Source organism: Pelobates fuscus, chromosome 12 (assembly GCF_036172605.1).
Source record: "Pelobates fuscus isolate aPelFus1 chromosome 12, aPelFus1.pri, whole genome shotgun sequence".
NCBI lineage: Eukaryota > Metazoa > Chordata > Amphibia > Anura > Pelobatidae > Pelobates > Pelobates fuscus.
Window position 1 is genome coordinate 14456423 of NC_086328.1, and position 15167 is coordinate 14471589.

A 15167-nucleotide genomic window follows, 5' to 3' on the forward strand; every position below is an offset into this window, starting at 1 on the left:
ACCGGTTCACTGAGCTGTAATAGTTCTGTTTCTTACAGCATCCTTTTAATCTTTGTAGATTGTGTATTTTTATTCCAAAGCCACTCATTTCTTTTAATATGTCAGTCCAAGTAGTCAGGAGTTAATGGGCCGTGCAATTATTTATTTATTTATAAAATATTTTACCAGGAGGGATACATCAAGATTTCTCTTGTTTTCAGGTATGTGCCATTTATGTTTGTTTTATTCTGATCACAGGTGTTTTCCATAAATATTTTGATGTCGTATAAAACTAAACTAAACTGACCTTCGGCTCTTAGACTTTGTAACAAAATGTATTTGTTATATTGTTTAGACATATCCATAGCTTTCTAAAACAGAATATTGAGGTTTGTTACACTGTTATATATATATATATATATATATATATATATATTTCTTTTTTTTTTTTTTTTTTTTTTACGTGAAGTTCTGTTTTCTTTACACATTTGTACATTGTATATGAAAATAAAATAGCATGTTGGCAAATATGTAAAATAATTTAGGCCCCCTATTGATTGTAAAATTACCTTTACATAATTAACCTTATTAAAAGGATATAAGAATTTTACTGAGCTGAAAATTCTGCAATTTTTCCTTGAAATTTGCTTATCTAAATTCTACAATTTCTGGTTTTTATTTAAAAAGCAATTTGTTTTTCTAATTGGACGCCGAATGTATACATACATTTGAATTTATACAGAAGTATATCTGTTCAGAATGGAGGTATTCATTTGGTTCTATCAAGCCAGTACATTCAATGTTGGGGGCCGTGTTTGCTTTGTGTCCTCAAATTGAGCTGCATGTTTTGTAAATTACATTAAGGTGTGCACCCAGAGAAAATGCCAAGCTAAATGTAACATAGACCTTGCCCCCAATTGTGTGTCCAAGTTCCTCTGTACCTATCCTGATATCCTTTTTTTTCCAGAACCTCCATATTGTTGGTGTGTCTGAGTGTATAACAGAGCTCCACAGCAATAATACAGTAATGTTGTCAGGAATATAGTTTATTCAGCAGGCAAAATTGTATCACACCTAAAGACAAAGGATAATGTCTAAACGGACCTTAGAATGGCCGGACTTAACGTACCTGAGAATAGTCAAAATTCTTGCCGAGGTCAAGGACACTGAAATAGACACAATGATGGAGAAAGCCAAAAGTCAAGGATACCAGAAATCAGGGAAGTCAAGACGAAGCCAAAGTCAAATACCAGAAAAAACACAATCAGGAACACACTCTCGCATAACCAGCTAGTGGAAACCACGACGGGGCACTGATAAAAAAGTAATTTGGGTTTAAATAACCCTCCTTAGGCTGTCTCTGACCTCTGACCCCAAAACGTGTCATATTGGCGTCATCTTTGATGTGTGTGAAGGTAAGTTTCTTATAAAAGCCCGAACCTCAGCGGCCGCGTTCCTAAGAACAGAGGGAGACCGGGTAGCTGTCCGCCGGGGCTAAGGTAAGTCTGAAACATCTGTCGGCGTGGCGGCTTAGTTTGTGTGCAGTCACGCCGTCAAAGGGACCGGGAGCCGTGACAAAATGTGTCTTTAAACTACAATAAAGAAATCGGTCTGTATAAATTAGATCCATCCTTTTTCGTTCTAAATTTAAAATAAATTAGCAAAAATGGTCACCTAAAAATCTCATAACAGCCCTGCCCCTGGCCACACCCCTTAAATAAATGGCCCACTTTGTACGTCTTTAGAATGACAAAGCATCATGGAAGTTGTAGTTTTAAAACATCTGGGCATCTACCTTTTGGGAAGCCCTGCTCTTTGCCTATTTGAATTAGGAGATATGTACTACACACAAACACAAACTAACATATAAAAAGAAATGAGGGATGTCCATTCTCCGGAATATTTATGCTTTATTTTCTGAAATTTTATACGTGAGATTAGGTAAGGAGAGGTTGATGGGAGTCTGAATCCTGCAGCTGTACGTGTCTGTGGTTTTGCCAGATTCGCAGATTCGCTGCTTCTCTCGCTAACCGTAAACCGCACACAGGGTTAGGATTGAACAGGGCTGGGTAGGATTTGAGGCTGCTGGGATACTTTGCTGAATTCCTGGTCCGAATAATAACCTTATTCATTCGGGTAGAAAGGAATCAGATTTATTTTCCAGACTAATTCTAGACATTACCCGCTCTAATTCAGGGCAGAAAGGACTATCGGGGGGGGGGGGGAGAAAGTATTCTCTTAAAGCATTTTAGTTTTAGGAGAACATACATTAATTTGTTCTGTTCTGGAGTAAATTACAGGGCTACAAAGTCAGGAGCTTCTGTATAACCAGACGGGCACATTCTGACACCTCGTGTTTTAAGGGCAAGAGAGCTCTGTGTGTTTATATTTAATGTAAGATTAAAATAAAAGGCGGGTTAGCCTATACTCCAGACTCTCTTGTATATGTCTTCTTGACGTGCAGACGTTCCTTCTTCTGACATTTTAAATACTTTTGAATAAACCAGTTCAAAATAATCCAATATCTGTCTGTGGATATAACCGCTACCAATTACACTTTAATTTATAGACCATGTAGACATTAATTGTCCACTTGATACAAGTCGCTAATTGACTCTCATAAATTCATTCAATCGAAGTGAAATGACAGGAGCTTATTTGTCAATATTAATCCTGGAAATTCACATTTTATAGACCAGAATATCCAAGTTGGGAACATCCAAAGTGGATTCTTTCAAGCTCGCGTATTTTGACCCGAAATTTGCAATTTCCTGACAATTATCCTGTTTTTGGTGAATAACCGGATTTGACTAATTTTTGTTCTTGTGAACGTTTGGAATGGAATGAAATTTCTTAAAATGAGTAAGCTATTCTCATGTGACAATTAAGCGATCTTTGGACATGGTTTAGAATAATTTGGGAACTAAATAGAGAAATACTCCACTTTTAGTTAAAAGAAACAAAAGTGTATAGGGGCACTTTAACCCCTTAAGGACCAAACTTCTGGAATAAAAGGGAATCATGACATGTCATGTGTCCTTAAGGGGTTAAGCACCCTGATAGCTCCAGCTTATTGTAACGGGGCAATGGGTCTTTTAGAGCCAATACCCAGTTTCCCTCATTCCTCTTTCAGTGGTTAAATCCGGTGCTCTCACAGTCCCTCTGCAGCCCTATTATTCGTCGTGGCGTGTAACCTTTGGCATTTATAGGGGCAACAAACAGGTGCACTTTCAGCATACAACAGGCTTGTGAGGTTGTAGGCTGTTTCTTTAACTCCAGAAGGAATACCTCCTCTTGCTTTCACACTTGTAGTTATAGACTCAGTACCCAGGAAAGGAGTGCAGTCCTGCTTATTGTTGGGTGCAATCTGGCACAGGCGCACTGCCTGCCTGGGATTGAAAATGTTAGATCAAATCCCAGCATTCTTTTATGGTGATCGAGTCTCTCCCCTGCTTAGCTGTCAGACGCCGCAGCAGGCCATAATTGAATAGGACAGTATGTGACCTCAGGTTGCAGGAATGCTGATTATTTACACTGGACAATTTTGCCATTTATTTTCCTCTCTGCTTATGACTGGGGTTTTTTTTTTGTTTTGTTTTTTCTTGTATGCTTTATTTGGTGTGTTATTTCACCATTTCTGACCTTTTTTAATAATTTATTTTGTGGCATCTGTATATGCCCTGTGTGCAGGAACGTCTATAGAATTTTGTGAATCCGCTACCGTTAGAGAACAAAATGTCTTCACCTGTTTAATATGGAGAGCTGCAAGTCATCTTAACCTCTTCAATCCCAAAGCAAGGCTCAGGTCACTTCTTCTGTCACCCGAAGCGGTAATTTGGGACCAAGTGGTCTGGTTTTAACCTCAGCGGCCAGAGCCTACAACACTAAAAAGAGGCTAAAATGTTTGTCCCCTGTTTTTTTTTTTTTTTTGTGGTTTTTTTTTCATGCACTGCAACATTTTATTAATACAATTGTCACACACATATCAGAAGCATAGAACAAAGGCCTTATATCTGTTTTTGTGACACATTTTTAAATGTTGAGTTTAGTTGCTCCTCGCAGACAGTGCTGCTGTTGATAGTAAAGTTGTGTTTAGTTTCTAATTGGTGATGAAGATGTAACGTTTTGTTAATTTGCCCGGCACATTCCATTTGCGTTTTGTAATGCTTAGGATGCCAGTGTCTCTGGGCAGCACACAGTGTTCAGCGATGCCCTGGTGCTCTTTGTGAAATCATTTGTATACGGACTGCAAATACATGCGAGACGTTTCATTGTCGTCGCAAAACCAAGTATCTGTGTTCAAGCTTTAACCCTTTCTATAGCCTGGATCCACAAGTCACATCTCTAAAATGACAGCATCCTTAATTTTACTTTGTTTAAATCCGTTCCAGGGTGTGACTGAGCGACAAACACCCATTTTCTAATTCCATACACAGAACCCTAGAACTCAGAACTCTTAAATATCTGTGATTCACAAAATGCATTCCTTATATTTAACTGGCCCTAACTTCAGGAGAAAGGGACCTTGGGGGTAAGCATATAATGGTAAAGTCGAAAAATCAAGCATAATATTTGGGGTTTAAGAAAATTGACTAATGGAAGAAGAAAGTTAAATAAGATAGTTTAGAACCAGAGAGAATATTGTGTCCAGTTCTGCATTACTTATTTTATGAAGTAGATGGATAAAAGCTTTTAGATTGTAAGCTTCTTTGGACAGACCCCTCTTCATCTACTCACTGTGTTAGTATGTCAATCGTGTTTGAATTTAGTTTTTGTCTTGTTTACCTGTAGTACAACTCTATGGAACATGTTGGTGCTATATAAATAATTGAAATAAAAATGGCTATAGGAGACGTTAAAACTGTCAGTATGTAGTACTTTGAGAAGAGAGAGGCTGCAACACTATAATATTAATGCGGCACTGTCACCATCTGGGGACTACGCATAATTTGCAAAGACCCCTGATGGTGACATCACTGGACGGGGGTGGGGGGTGCAGGCACCGGTGAGTTCAAATTACCTGAACCTGTCCCATCCTTTTTTTGGTCGGTCCTCTTATGTTTGCCAGGAGCTGACACCACTGCTGTACTTTCCCACATGTGAAAAGTACAGCATGGGATCTATGGAAGATCCTGCAAGACCGTGGGACCCTCCCTAAACAGAACAAATTTCTCTGCAGCCATCACTGGTGATGACTTGGGGCTTGACACTTCTTGACTGCAGTGGTAGCTCAGCCCAGTGTCTAAAACTGTCAGGCAGATGATATATACAGAGACAAAGTAGTGGGGGAGAGGGGGCGTGACAGTTCCACTTTAAGGGATTTAACAAGGTACAATAATGGCAGAGGTGAACATAATTGATACATGGGAATAATTCAACACAGCTTGGATGTACCCATTAAATTCTGGACAGAATACCCTTGTAAATTAATCTTTTCATATACTATGGTTTAGACCAGTTTAGTTTGTGCTTTTCTTTCATGAGTACTATTTAACATTTTTTCTCCCCATTTCTAGTGAAAGTTTAATGCGATGTAGGAATATTAATCTAAATTCTTTATATTTCGTTTTCCTCAGGGAGAAGGCTTCGGGGTAAAGCGTTCTACAATGTCAATGGGAAGGTCTACTGCGAAGAAGATTTCCTGGTGAGTCCTATTACACTGCCCTCATAAATATGTTTTTATTACTTGTATTTATTTATTTAGACAACGTGAGCTTTAAATCCCAATTAGATCAATATATTTATATGCAATGATAATATCCGTTTTTGCACAATCCCTGGATGTTCTCTGCCCATGCTCCTTCTGAGCAACTTAACGTTTTAGATCGAAAGTCGTGTTTTGGGGATTTTCTCTGGGGGCTCAGACTGTCGCTGCTTGACACTCAATGCTTCATGTATCCTCACTCTGCTACCTCCTCACTGTTTGCTTCCTGTGGTATTTCCTCCGTCAGGACAGTTTCTGCATGGTGCTTCCCTGTAATAAATTTGTAAATGTACAAGTACTGAAATTAATTATTAAATGCCAGAGAATGCCAAGATGATATATTAATAATACAGTGTTCTCCCCCAGCATGCTCTTACCATCGTCTAATTGATTCTGATCTGTATATCCGGTCAGAACACCTTGTCACACCCAAAGATATATACCCACCTGCCTTAAATCCTAGATTGTAAGCCCGTTTGAGCAACTCTAAATAGCCCCTTTCTATAATTTTAAAGCACAACCGAATATGTTGACGTTGTATAAATGCCGAGGATAATATTAATATACGTTAAAGGTATATACATACATCCCAACATTGGGAGGTATATAGATCCGGACGGGTTTGGCGGGCTGGAGAGGGGCCATCGTCGGTGACGCAACTTGCTTCACGGGCAACACCCATAATGGATGGGCGCACCAGGAAAAGGGGTGTTCCTGCCCACTGAAGGAGCCGGTCTGACTGATCCCCAGCCTGCAGAACCTTCCAGAGAGCACTTCGGAAACCCTCTGCAGGGTCATAGTGCCCGTGCACATCTAATAATGTGCTCGAGTTGTGCCCAGATGTGGGACACCAGGGAACTAAATGAGGATGGCATGACAGGACACAGAAGTCAGGGCTTTCCTGCCAAAATTGGGACTATTGGGAGGAATAAAGTTACTGTTGTTCATCACTTGCATATCTCAAGTTGGATTTTGGGAAGTGCTGCCGGCACTAGGGAACTACAGTTCATTGAGGGAACCATGAATGCCAACATGTACTGTGACATACTGAAGCAGAGCACGATCCCCTCCCTTCGGAGACTGGACCGCAGGGCAGTATTCCAACATGATGACGACCTCAAACACACCTCAGAGACAACCACTGCCTTGTTAAAGAAGCTGAAGGTAAATGTGATTGACTGGCCAAGCATGTCTCCAGACCTAAATCCTATTGAGCATCTGTTGGGCACCCTCAAACGGAAGGTGGGGGAGCGCAAGGTCTCTAACATCCACCAGCTCCGTGATGTCGTCATGGAGGAGTGGAAAAGGACTCCAGTGGCAGCCTGTGAAACTCTGCTGAACTCCATGCCCATGAGGGTTAAGGCAGTGCTGGACAATAATGGTGGCCACACAAAATATTGACACTTTAGGCCCAATCTGGACATTTCCACTTAGGGGTGTACTCACTTTTGTTGTAAAAGGTTTAGACATTAATGGCTGTGTGTTGAGGTATTTTGAGGGGACAGCAAATTTACCCTGTTATACAGGCTGTACACTTACTACTTTACATTGTAGCAGAGTGTCGTTTCTTCAGTTTTGTCTCTGATAGAATAAAATATTTACAAAAATGTGAGGGGTGTGCTCACTTTTGTGAGATACTGTATATTCTGTATAATATAGTATGTTGACAAGTTTCCCTCGATTAAGTATCCCAGGAAGTTTAGTGCATAGACCGCTGCAGGGCCAACATTAACCGTTGTTAATTTAGTGAATTATTTAGTCCAGTTTCTTGTGGACTTGTTCTTGAAGTGGATGCACTATTTATCCCCTGTCTAATGGCCTTCAGGGCTGTCAACCTGTCAGTAATAATAATGACAAGGAATTTGCATCATCTTGCTCCTGAAGGAGTTAAACCTGTTGCCCTAATCCTTCCTTCTTTACTCAGGATTCAAACTACGTGCCTGCAAGGCCCCTTGTTCTCTAAAGGGTTACATACAAAGTCTGGCCTGTGTCCCGGTCTATGAGAGACCGGAATTCAGAGCGTAATTTCAGAGGGTAAACATTAGGTCCATTCAAATGCACAAGCTTGGGTTACGGCTAGGAAGCTGGCAAGCCCATGGTTTCCCGCACATCTGGGCACCAACCAGAACAGAAGAGGGATACTGCTTTGTCTGCCGTGTGTCATCAGCCCATACAATGCCTCTTTGTTTCACGGCGGAGCCCTATCACAACTGGGCATTGTACGTCTGTGGATCCGCTGTCTCGTTCAGACGAAGAGAGAGCCAGAGGCTGCATTATTTTTGTACAAACTTCTCTCTGGGCTTTCAAAGGGGGGCAGAGGGAGAAAAAGAAAGCCCATTCGCGTTCGAAAGCCATTTTTGGGTGAGAAGGTTAATGAAACATTATTTTGCGCCGAGTGACTAATTATTTGTGGAAATAAAAAGCTCTGACTTAAGTTTATAACATGGCGTGTGGTTTCCACATAGCGCGGTCGGACAGATTTCCCTGGAGCAGAAGAACAAGCCTGGAAATGAACAGGCCCGTGCTGTCAATTGATAATTTACTTGTCAGCACAAAAAAAAAAGCAAATACACCCTTTGTAACGTCTGTGAATTAAGCAAATCTTATACGCAGCGTGCGTCCTCTGGCCATGAAAAGGTGAAGATCTCATTCCATTTTTTTAACCTCTTTAATGCCATGTACAATCTTGGTAAGGGATGATGGCTGTGTAAAACATACTTGAGAGGCATGTGGTCTACCTCCACTTCTTTCCTGGGCTGCATGGGGTTAATAGAGCTGACAAGCACATCCAACTGTGTCCTTTAAGCTGGCAAAGCATTATTGGAGATTAGGATGTGCATCTTTGGCCACCCATGGATTTAACCCTTTGACTTTCATTTTCTTGTAGAGGGGAGATGGTTTACAGACTGTAGGAGTTAAAAACTAGAATACAATAAGCATTTCTTTAATTTACACGTTATTAAAATGGTAAGAAACGTGTATACAAGGGGTTGGAGTACGGATGCAAACATCTGCTGCTCCCGTATACACAGTGGCAGTGATGGGGTTAATAATAAGGTCATTTTTAACCTCTTAGTTAGCAGCTTAAAGTGTTGCTCACACATCAGCCAGTTAATATGAAAAATACAATCAGATTTTTGCTTCCTTAGTCCCAGAGCTGTGTGATGCTCGGCACCTCAAGTAGGATGGTTTGGGTGAATTTGAATTAACCCTTTCATTGCTAGACATATCATTTTTTCTCTTCATGTTGCACTTCAACGTTCGCTTTGCGTGGCTAGCAGAATGCCGTGTACACTCCTGTAGCCCTTGATGTTTACAAGCGGAACATATATTTTCTATTTGTGGGTTACCACAATGATTTGTTTTTAAACCCCCCACCAACAGATAGTGCTTTTTGAAATAACATGGCTATAATATATTTTTAGGTTTTTTTTGTTTTTTCCTCCCGCATCCTACCAAGCACATTGCCTCAAAGCATTACCCCGCACCACAAGGCATCACGCGCTGGCTGACGTGCAGGCTATAATCTGTTGAATGCTATCTGATTTGGCTAGAGATTTTGATGTGTAAAATGGTTCCACTAGAGTCTTTGGAAGTATTACTGTGAAAATCTGCGTGAATTGAGAGATTTATTATTTAGTTTACCTTGGCTACAGTTCAGCTAATAATGGGGGGGGATTTTACATAATGGCAGTTTAATATTAAAATAAACGTCGTCACCCAAAGTCATAATTTTCACAGATTAATAAACCGAAATTTGATTAAGTATTCAAGTTTTATTGGAAATCTTAATTTGCTCCATTAATACAGGAGATTTAAAATGTGTTATAGAACATGGTTGGCATCCATTGCATTCACCCATGTCCAGCACATCGAAGTCTTAGATAAGGAAATCCCTTATACACAGCTCATGTTATACATGTATAAATATTTGTATTGGTCCAATGACGCCAACCGTATTCTAGCGCTGTACATCACAGAAGGCACAGAGATGGACTGTGTGCAGTTGATCGTAATGTTTTCCAAATTCTACTGAATCTGAATTGTCCTGAACGTTCCAGAGCTTGCAATCTAATTGCCACTGAAAACCAATATCGCATAAATCCATCCCAGCTCCTGATTCACAATTTAATATTTAACTTAGAACATGCTAGAATATTTACTTTGTTGTTAACACATTTGTTATTTTTTTTTTATATCGGTGACCCTTCCTGCCTTCTCAGGGTTGTTGGACTAACTACAGCTCCCACAATTCTTTGTCGGTGTCAGGCTGGCAGGGGATTCTGAGACTTGTAGTGAAATAGGAGCTGGAGACCCAGCTTGGGGGTAGTGTTAAATTCCATGTTCCCAGCCTGACTCTCTACTACACCCATAAATAACTCTCTACCTCGTCAGTGGGTCATTCATACATATCATTGTTAATCAATAACTGGCAGACTGGCCACTCACATTGCTTATCAGATGACAGCCAGATGGTACAGTTTCATTCATTGAGCCATCCATTGTTTATCAGTGATTGCCTGCTGGCCACACGGCTCCCCACCTGTTTACAGATGGCCCCCCAGGACATAACGTTAGAAAATGGTGTGAACAGATGGCCACCCGGATTTTATGTCTGGAAAAAAAGAAATCCCTAAGGATTTGGGGATCTGAAAGGAGGATGAAGCGTGCCACAGGAGAGAATGTGATAATCTTGAGCCATAAGGTCCTAAACTCTAAACCTAGGCCCTTGTACTGTATGGATAAATATGTCCATCCATAAAGTGGTAACTTATACCAAAGCGCAGTACAGTTTGACATACAGTGTGATCAGTAGAAATGGCTTGTAGCGTAGGATTTACATGTACTGATTTGGAGGGTACATTAGCAGTGTTTCCCTGCAGTATGTAGCATTTAGCTGCTACTGGATGGAAATCCGTTATTTAATCACGGATGACTAAGTAACTGCCTTTGCTCTAGTAATAAATGTTTTTAAACATGTGTTTTATAGACAGGCAAGCCTTTAAAATCCTCTTTCAAATAAGAATGTCTGCCATTTTAGTTCTAGATTCCTTTTTAAGACAGACTTCAGGCCTGAGAACAAAAAAGGCACTCTCTGCGCTGCAGGAGTAAAGGTCCGTCTGAATAGTTTGGCACACTACTTTCAGTGTCGTTCGAGGTGCATATCAGTCATCCAGCCGGAGTGAAGCCTTTTTATTTCCCCAGCCTGTCAGAGATAACCTTTTGTGTCTACGTCCTATCTAATGTTTTCTATAGCATAATTTTACTAAATTAATTTATTTTTGTTTTTTCTTAAAAAGCCCTGCAGATAGACCAATGTCAGACAGGTTTTATGCTCCCTTGGTATGCTGGAGAAGAGCAAAACTATTTTTTCCGACCACGCGTTGCTTTAACGGAAAATCTTAATGTAGGATTTTCCAGGAGTTTGATTTATGTTCTCAATGGTGCTGGACCGAGTCTTATTAAATACTGTACTGCAATAAAAGTGATGGCATTTCTAAGCAGGCTGCTAAGGCCCACAAGACTGGTTAATGTAGTAGCAATTTGTGCCCCTCTGTGGGTATTGTGCTGCACACACATCCGCTTAAATCGCTGGATTTATCAAGGGGAGTTTGATCTGAAAATTGATTGTACTTTTTGTAATCTATTTTCTCTGATAGTGTCGTCCTATTAATGGCATATGTCTGGGGGTGGGAGGGGGGGGGGGGGGAGTCAGGGGGGGACATTTGTAGATCCACACCTGTAGAACTATAACTCCCATAATGCTTTGCCAGCCGACAGGGGTTCCTGACTGTGAGCAAGCCAGTTTGTAACCTTAAGGTTGTTCAAAAGTGAATCTGAGGCTATAATTCTATATTCTATATATTATTTCTGTCCTTGGGGTCTCTTTTCTCAGTAGGCAGCGCCATTAATGCTGACTGTACACTGAATGCCTGTGCTGTGTCACAGACTGACTGATATTTATATATTGGGAAACCTAATATCCATCTCCTGTACATTCTTTTTATAGTCCGTTCCAGCTCTCTTGTGAGCGGTCAGATGTGTTTTTAGGTCTGTAACTATTTTATAGATAATTTTGGCTACCAGATGGAGTTTTTAACTACCCCATAGCCTCCTTTTAATTTTTTTATTTCTTCCAATTTAGCTTATGTTTGTTTCAGTTTAAAGGAACGCTAAAGTCACCCAGACCATGTCATCTCAATGAAGTGGTCAGGGTGCAGTGATCCTGCCATTTTAACCCCGCGTGGTAAAACATTTGGTCTCCCAGAAAGCCTATAGAGGCGCTTCAACTGCACTGACCAGGTAAAACTCTGTCACGTGACGTGGCAGCCGATAAGAAAGCTTTCCATTCAGTGCTTTCCTATGAGAGGCATTGGATGGACGTGCATGCTCATCAGGTGCGAGAAGCATTGGATTGGATCACAAATGGAGAAAAGAGTGCCTCCTCTGACGTCGAGGGGGGGGGAGGGGAGGAGGGAGGAAGGTGAGTAGACCTGGGGGAGTCTTTGTGCTGGAAAAAAGTAAACATACTTTAACAATTCTTATGGCCATGGTGGGCTGGATCTCTATAGGGACAGAAGCTCTATAACCTTAGGAATTCTGGCTTGTTGTATTCATAACACTAAAGTTTTCCTTTAAATTGGCAATCCTTTGAATCACATTGTATGTGCTTACCTGTAAGGTATAATTGGTATCACTGGGTCAGTGGGTTGTTTACCTTGTTTATTAATATTCTTTTAGTTTAATTAAAAAAAAGAGTTTTGCACCATAAGCACACACTTTGTACCATAGCATGCTAACTGAACTTCAACTCCCACAATCCTGTGCGGTTCCTGTAGAGAACAGTAAACATGGATTTGTGGAATAAACTTGCCGATCAGGACAAAACTCACTGCAGAAGCTTCAAAGCCGGGCGGGATTCAGCAGGATTAATTAATTAAAATGAATTATCAATACTGAACCAATCTGCTCACGTAAAGGTTCATTTTACGCTATTAGTAGGCTGTTTGAAGGTGGCAGTTTTGATACTGCACTGTAGGGGAGAGAGGGGTGCGGTTGTGGAAATTATCCATGTATTACAATTCCCATTATCCCAATTCACAAAAAGAAAAACCCCTATTGTCTTCACTCACCCCCTGGAATATTGTCACGTGCACAAATCGTGTCTGAGACACCTTGATAGAACTCACCTTTGAATGCGCTGTTAAACTGCATCTCCCAGTCTGCTGGCAAAGCGTGCATGTCCTATCAAACACAGTGCGGTTTGTGTGCAGCAACCAATAAGGAGTGTAAACATTTTCAAATCGTCCCTTGTTGTAGAATCGTTTTTATTGTACTTCATGCTCCAGAAAAACAAAATGTGTGATTTTTACGGTCTCTCCTCCTTCTCGTTACAGTATTCTGGTTTCCAGCAAACAGCAGACAAGTGTTTTGTGTGCGGGCATCTTATCATGGAGATGGTAAGCAGACTCAATTGTTCTTTCTTTGGTGCCACCTTGTAATGACCATGGCATGGAGCAGTATCTACCTGATGGCATGACCGCAACGTTCCCAAACGCGTTCCTACAATGTTTAATTACCTGTAAATTGGCGCATGCTAAACGAATGTCAAGTGTGCTTGATTAATAGCGTGCAATTATCTCAGCTTTTGAGAGAGAACTCTCGTCCCTCTTTGAATGTGCATATATAGTCCATTAACCAGTTAATTCCCAGAATTGTAAATTAGTCTAATAAACTGGACTTTGTTAAACTATTAATTGCCACGCTGAGGAAGGCGATCTGCCCGGGGCTGTCACCACTTTGTCGCCTTGCAGCAGTTCTGAAGCACACGCTCTCTGATGTATGTTTCGGCAGGCCTGGTAAGCGCTTACGGGCAGACACAGGCCATCTTTACCCCACCCAGTGCCAGAGCATTGAGTAATACGTTGCTTTACATCCCCTGCCTGGAGTTAAACGGTTAAATACTGCAAGGCGCAATGTTGGTGGTGCTTCTTGTTTCCGTGGGCAAGAAGGGACTCTGCTCAGACAAGCATAAAATGTGTGACTCAGCGTGTTACTCTTTAGTTTACATGAAGCTCTGGCAACAAAATATACATCTACATATTTCAAATATTCCACTTTTTATGGATACATTTCAAAGATTAGTGACAGTTAAAGGGAAATTACAGCTATAATACAGCTTGTGTGTATGATCTGTACATCACTCAATACTTACATTGCAACAGTGCTGTGTGTGTTATTGCTGTGGAGTTCTGTGCTACATAGCGTGAGCTTTCTAGCTGTGGAACTCTGACACACGCTTTAAACCAGGGGTGTCCAAAGGGTAGATTCCCATATGTTTAAAAACTACAACTCCCACGATGCTTTGTATGCCTTTTAGAATGACCACGCATCTGGGGATCTACCTTTTTGGGCACCCTTGCTAACCCACCTTTTTACTAATTCTGCGAGTCTAGATTAAAATTGAATACTATTTCTATAGAACAGTGGTAGCCAACGTATCGCAATGGATAATTTGAACCTACAATTCCCTTAATTCTCAGCCAGCCACGGATATGTGCCTTTTTATCTGTGAGCATTCCCAAACTTTATTGGACTTGAATTCCCACTGCAGCTAGAGTTTCCTGCTGCTTAAAGGATCACTACAGGGTCAGGAACAAAAACATGTATTCCTGACCCTATAATGCCCCTCCCCACCCCCCATTGCTCCCCTATAAAAGTTTAAAACTCGCCTTATTTCCAGCGCAGGGCCACTGGCGCTGGCCCCGCCCCCTTTGTGACATCAAAATGGCATGTTTTTAGCCAATCCAATGCTTTCCGATAGGGAACGCATTGGATTTGCTCAAATCGGCGCGGGGGCGGGGCCAAATGCAGTTTTGGCCAATCAGGACCTTTTCTCTGAAAAGGCAGTGTTTACATGAAAATTCCTGAAGGGAGCTATTCTACTCACCGGAACAACTAGATTAAGCTGTAGTTGTTCTGTGACTATAGTGTCCCTTTAATCCAATTCTACAGGTTTTCAATGAATGAAATTAACTTGCCATGCACATTACGGTGAAAGCCTTGCTGTTGTGGTACGGTAATGGGCAAGAAAAAAAAATGGGATTCTAAGTTCAGATTTTTGGACAGAGTAGCTAAACTGCAACTCTAGCGGACTTGAATAAAAATTCCAATTTGGTTATTTTAACAAAAAAAAAGTTTAAACATTTTTCTTTTGGATTCATGGCAATTCACAATTCTGAATAATTCTGCTCTGCGTTTGTTACATTTTCTAAGCTCATTTCATGTTCTGCTATCCTGGATGTAAACATTGTAGAATTATGAGTGTGGGGTCCATATCCAGGTGGGAGGTCGAAATATGGCAGATGGGAGAGTCATTAACATTGATTATTGGTTTGGCTTATCAGTTGACCTCAGGTCTGAGCTGCACTTTAATGTTTATCTTAGATAACACCAGAATAAACATACCTGCTATAGGTTGCTC

At 40.9% G+C, this 15167-nt stretch overlaps 1 protein-coding gene across 1 annotated transcript in view; it reads left to right on the forward strand.

Moving 5' to 3' along the window:
- WTIP (WT1 interacting protein) overlaps nt 1–15167 on the forward strand; it is a 67291-nt gene that overhangs the window by 44839 nt on the left and 7285 nt on the right. Inside the window, exons 3-4 of the mRNA XM_063438882.1 lie at nt 5556–5623; nt 13081–13143. Of these exons, the coding sequence (XP_063294952.1) occupies nt 5556–5623; nt 13081–13143 (131 nt within the window). The remainder of the gene's footprint in view (nt 1–5555; nt 5624–13080; nt 13144–15167) is intronic.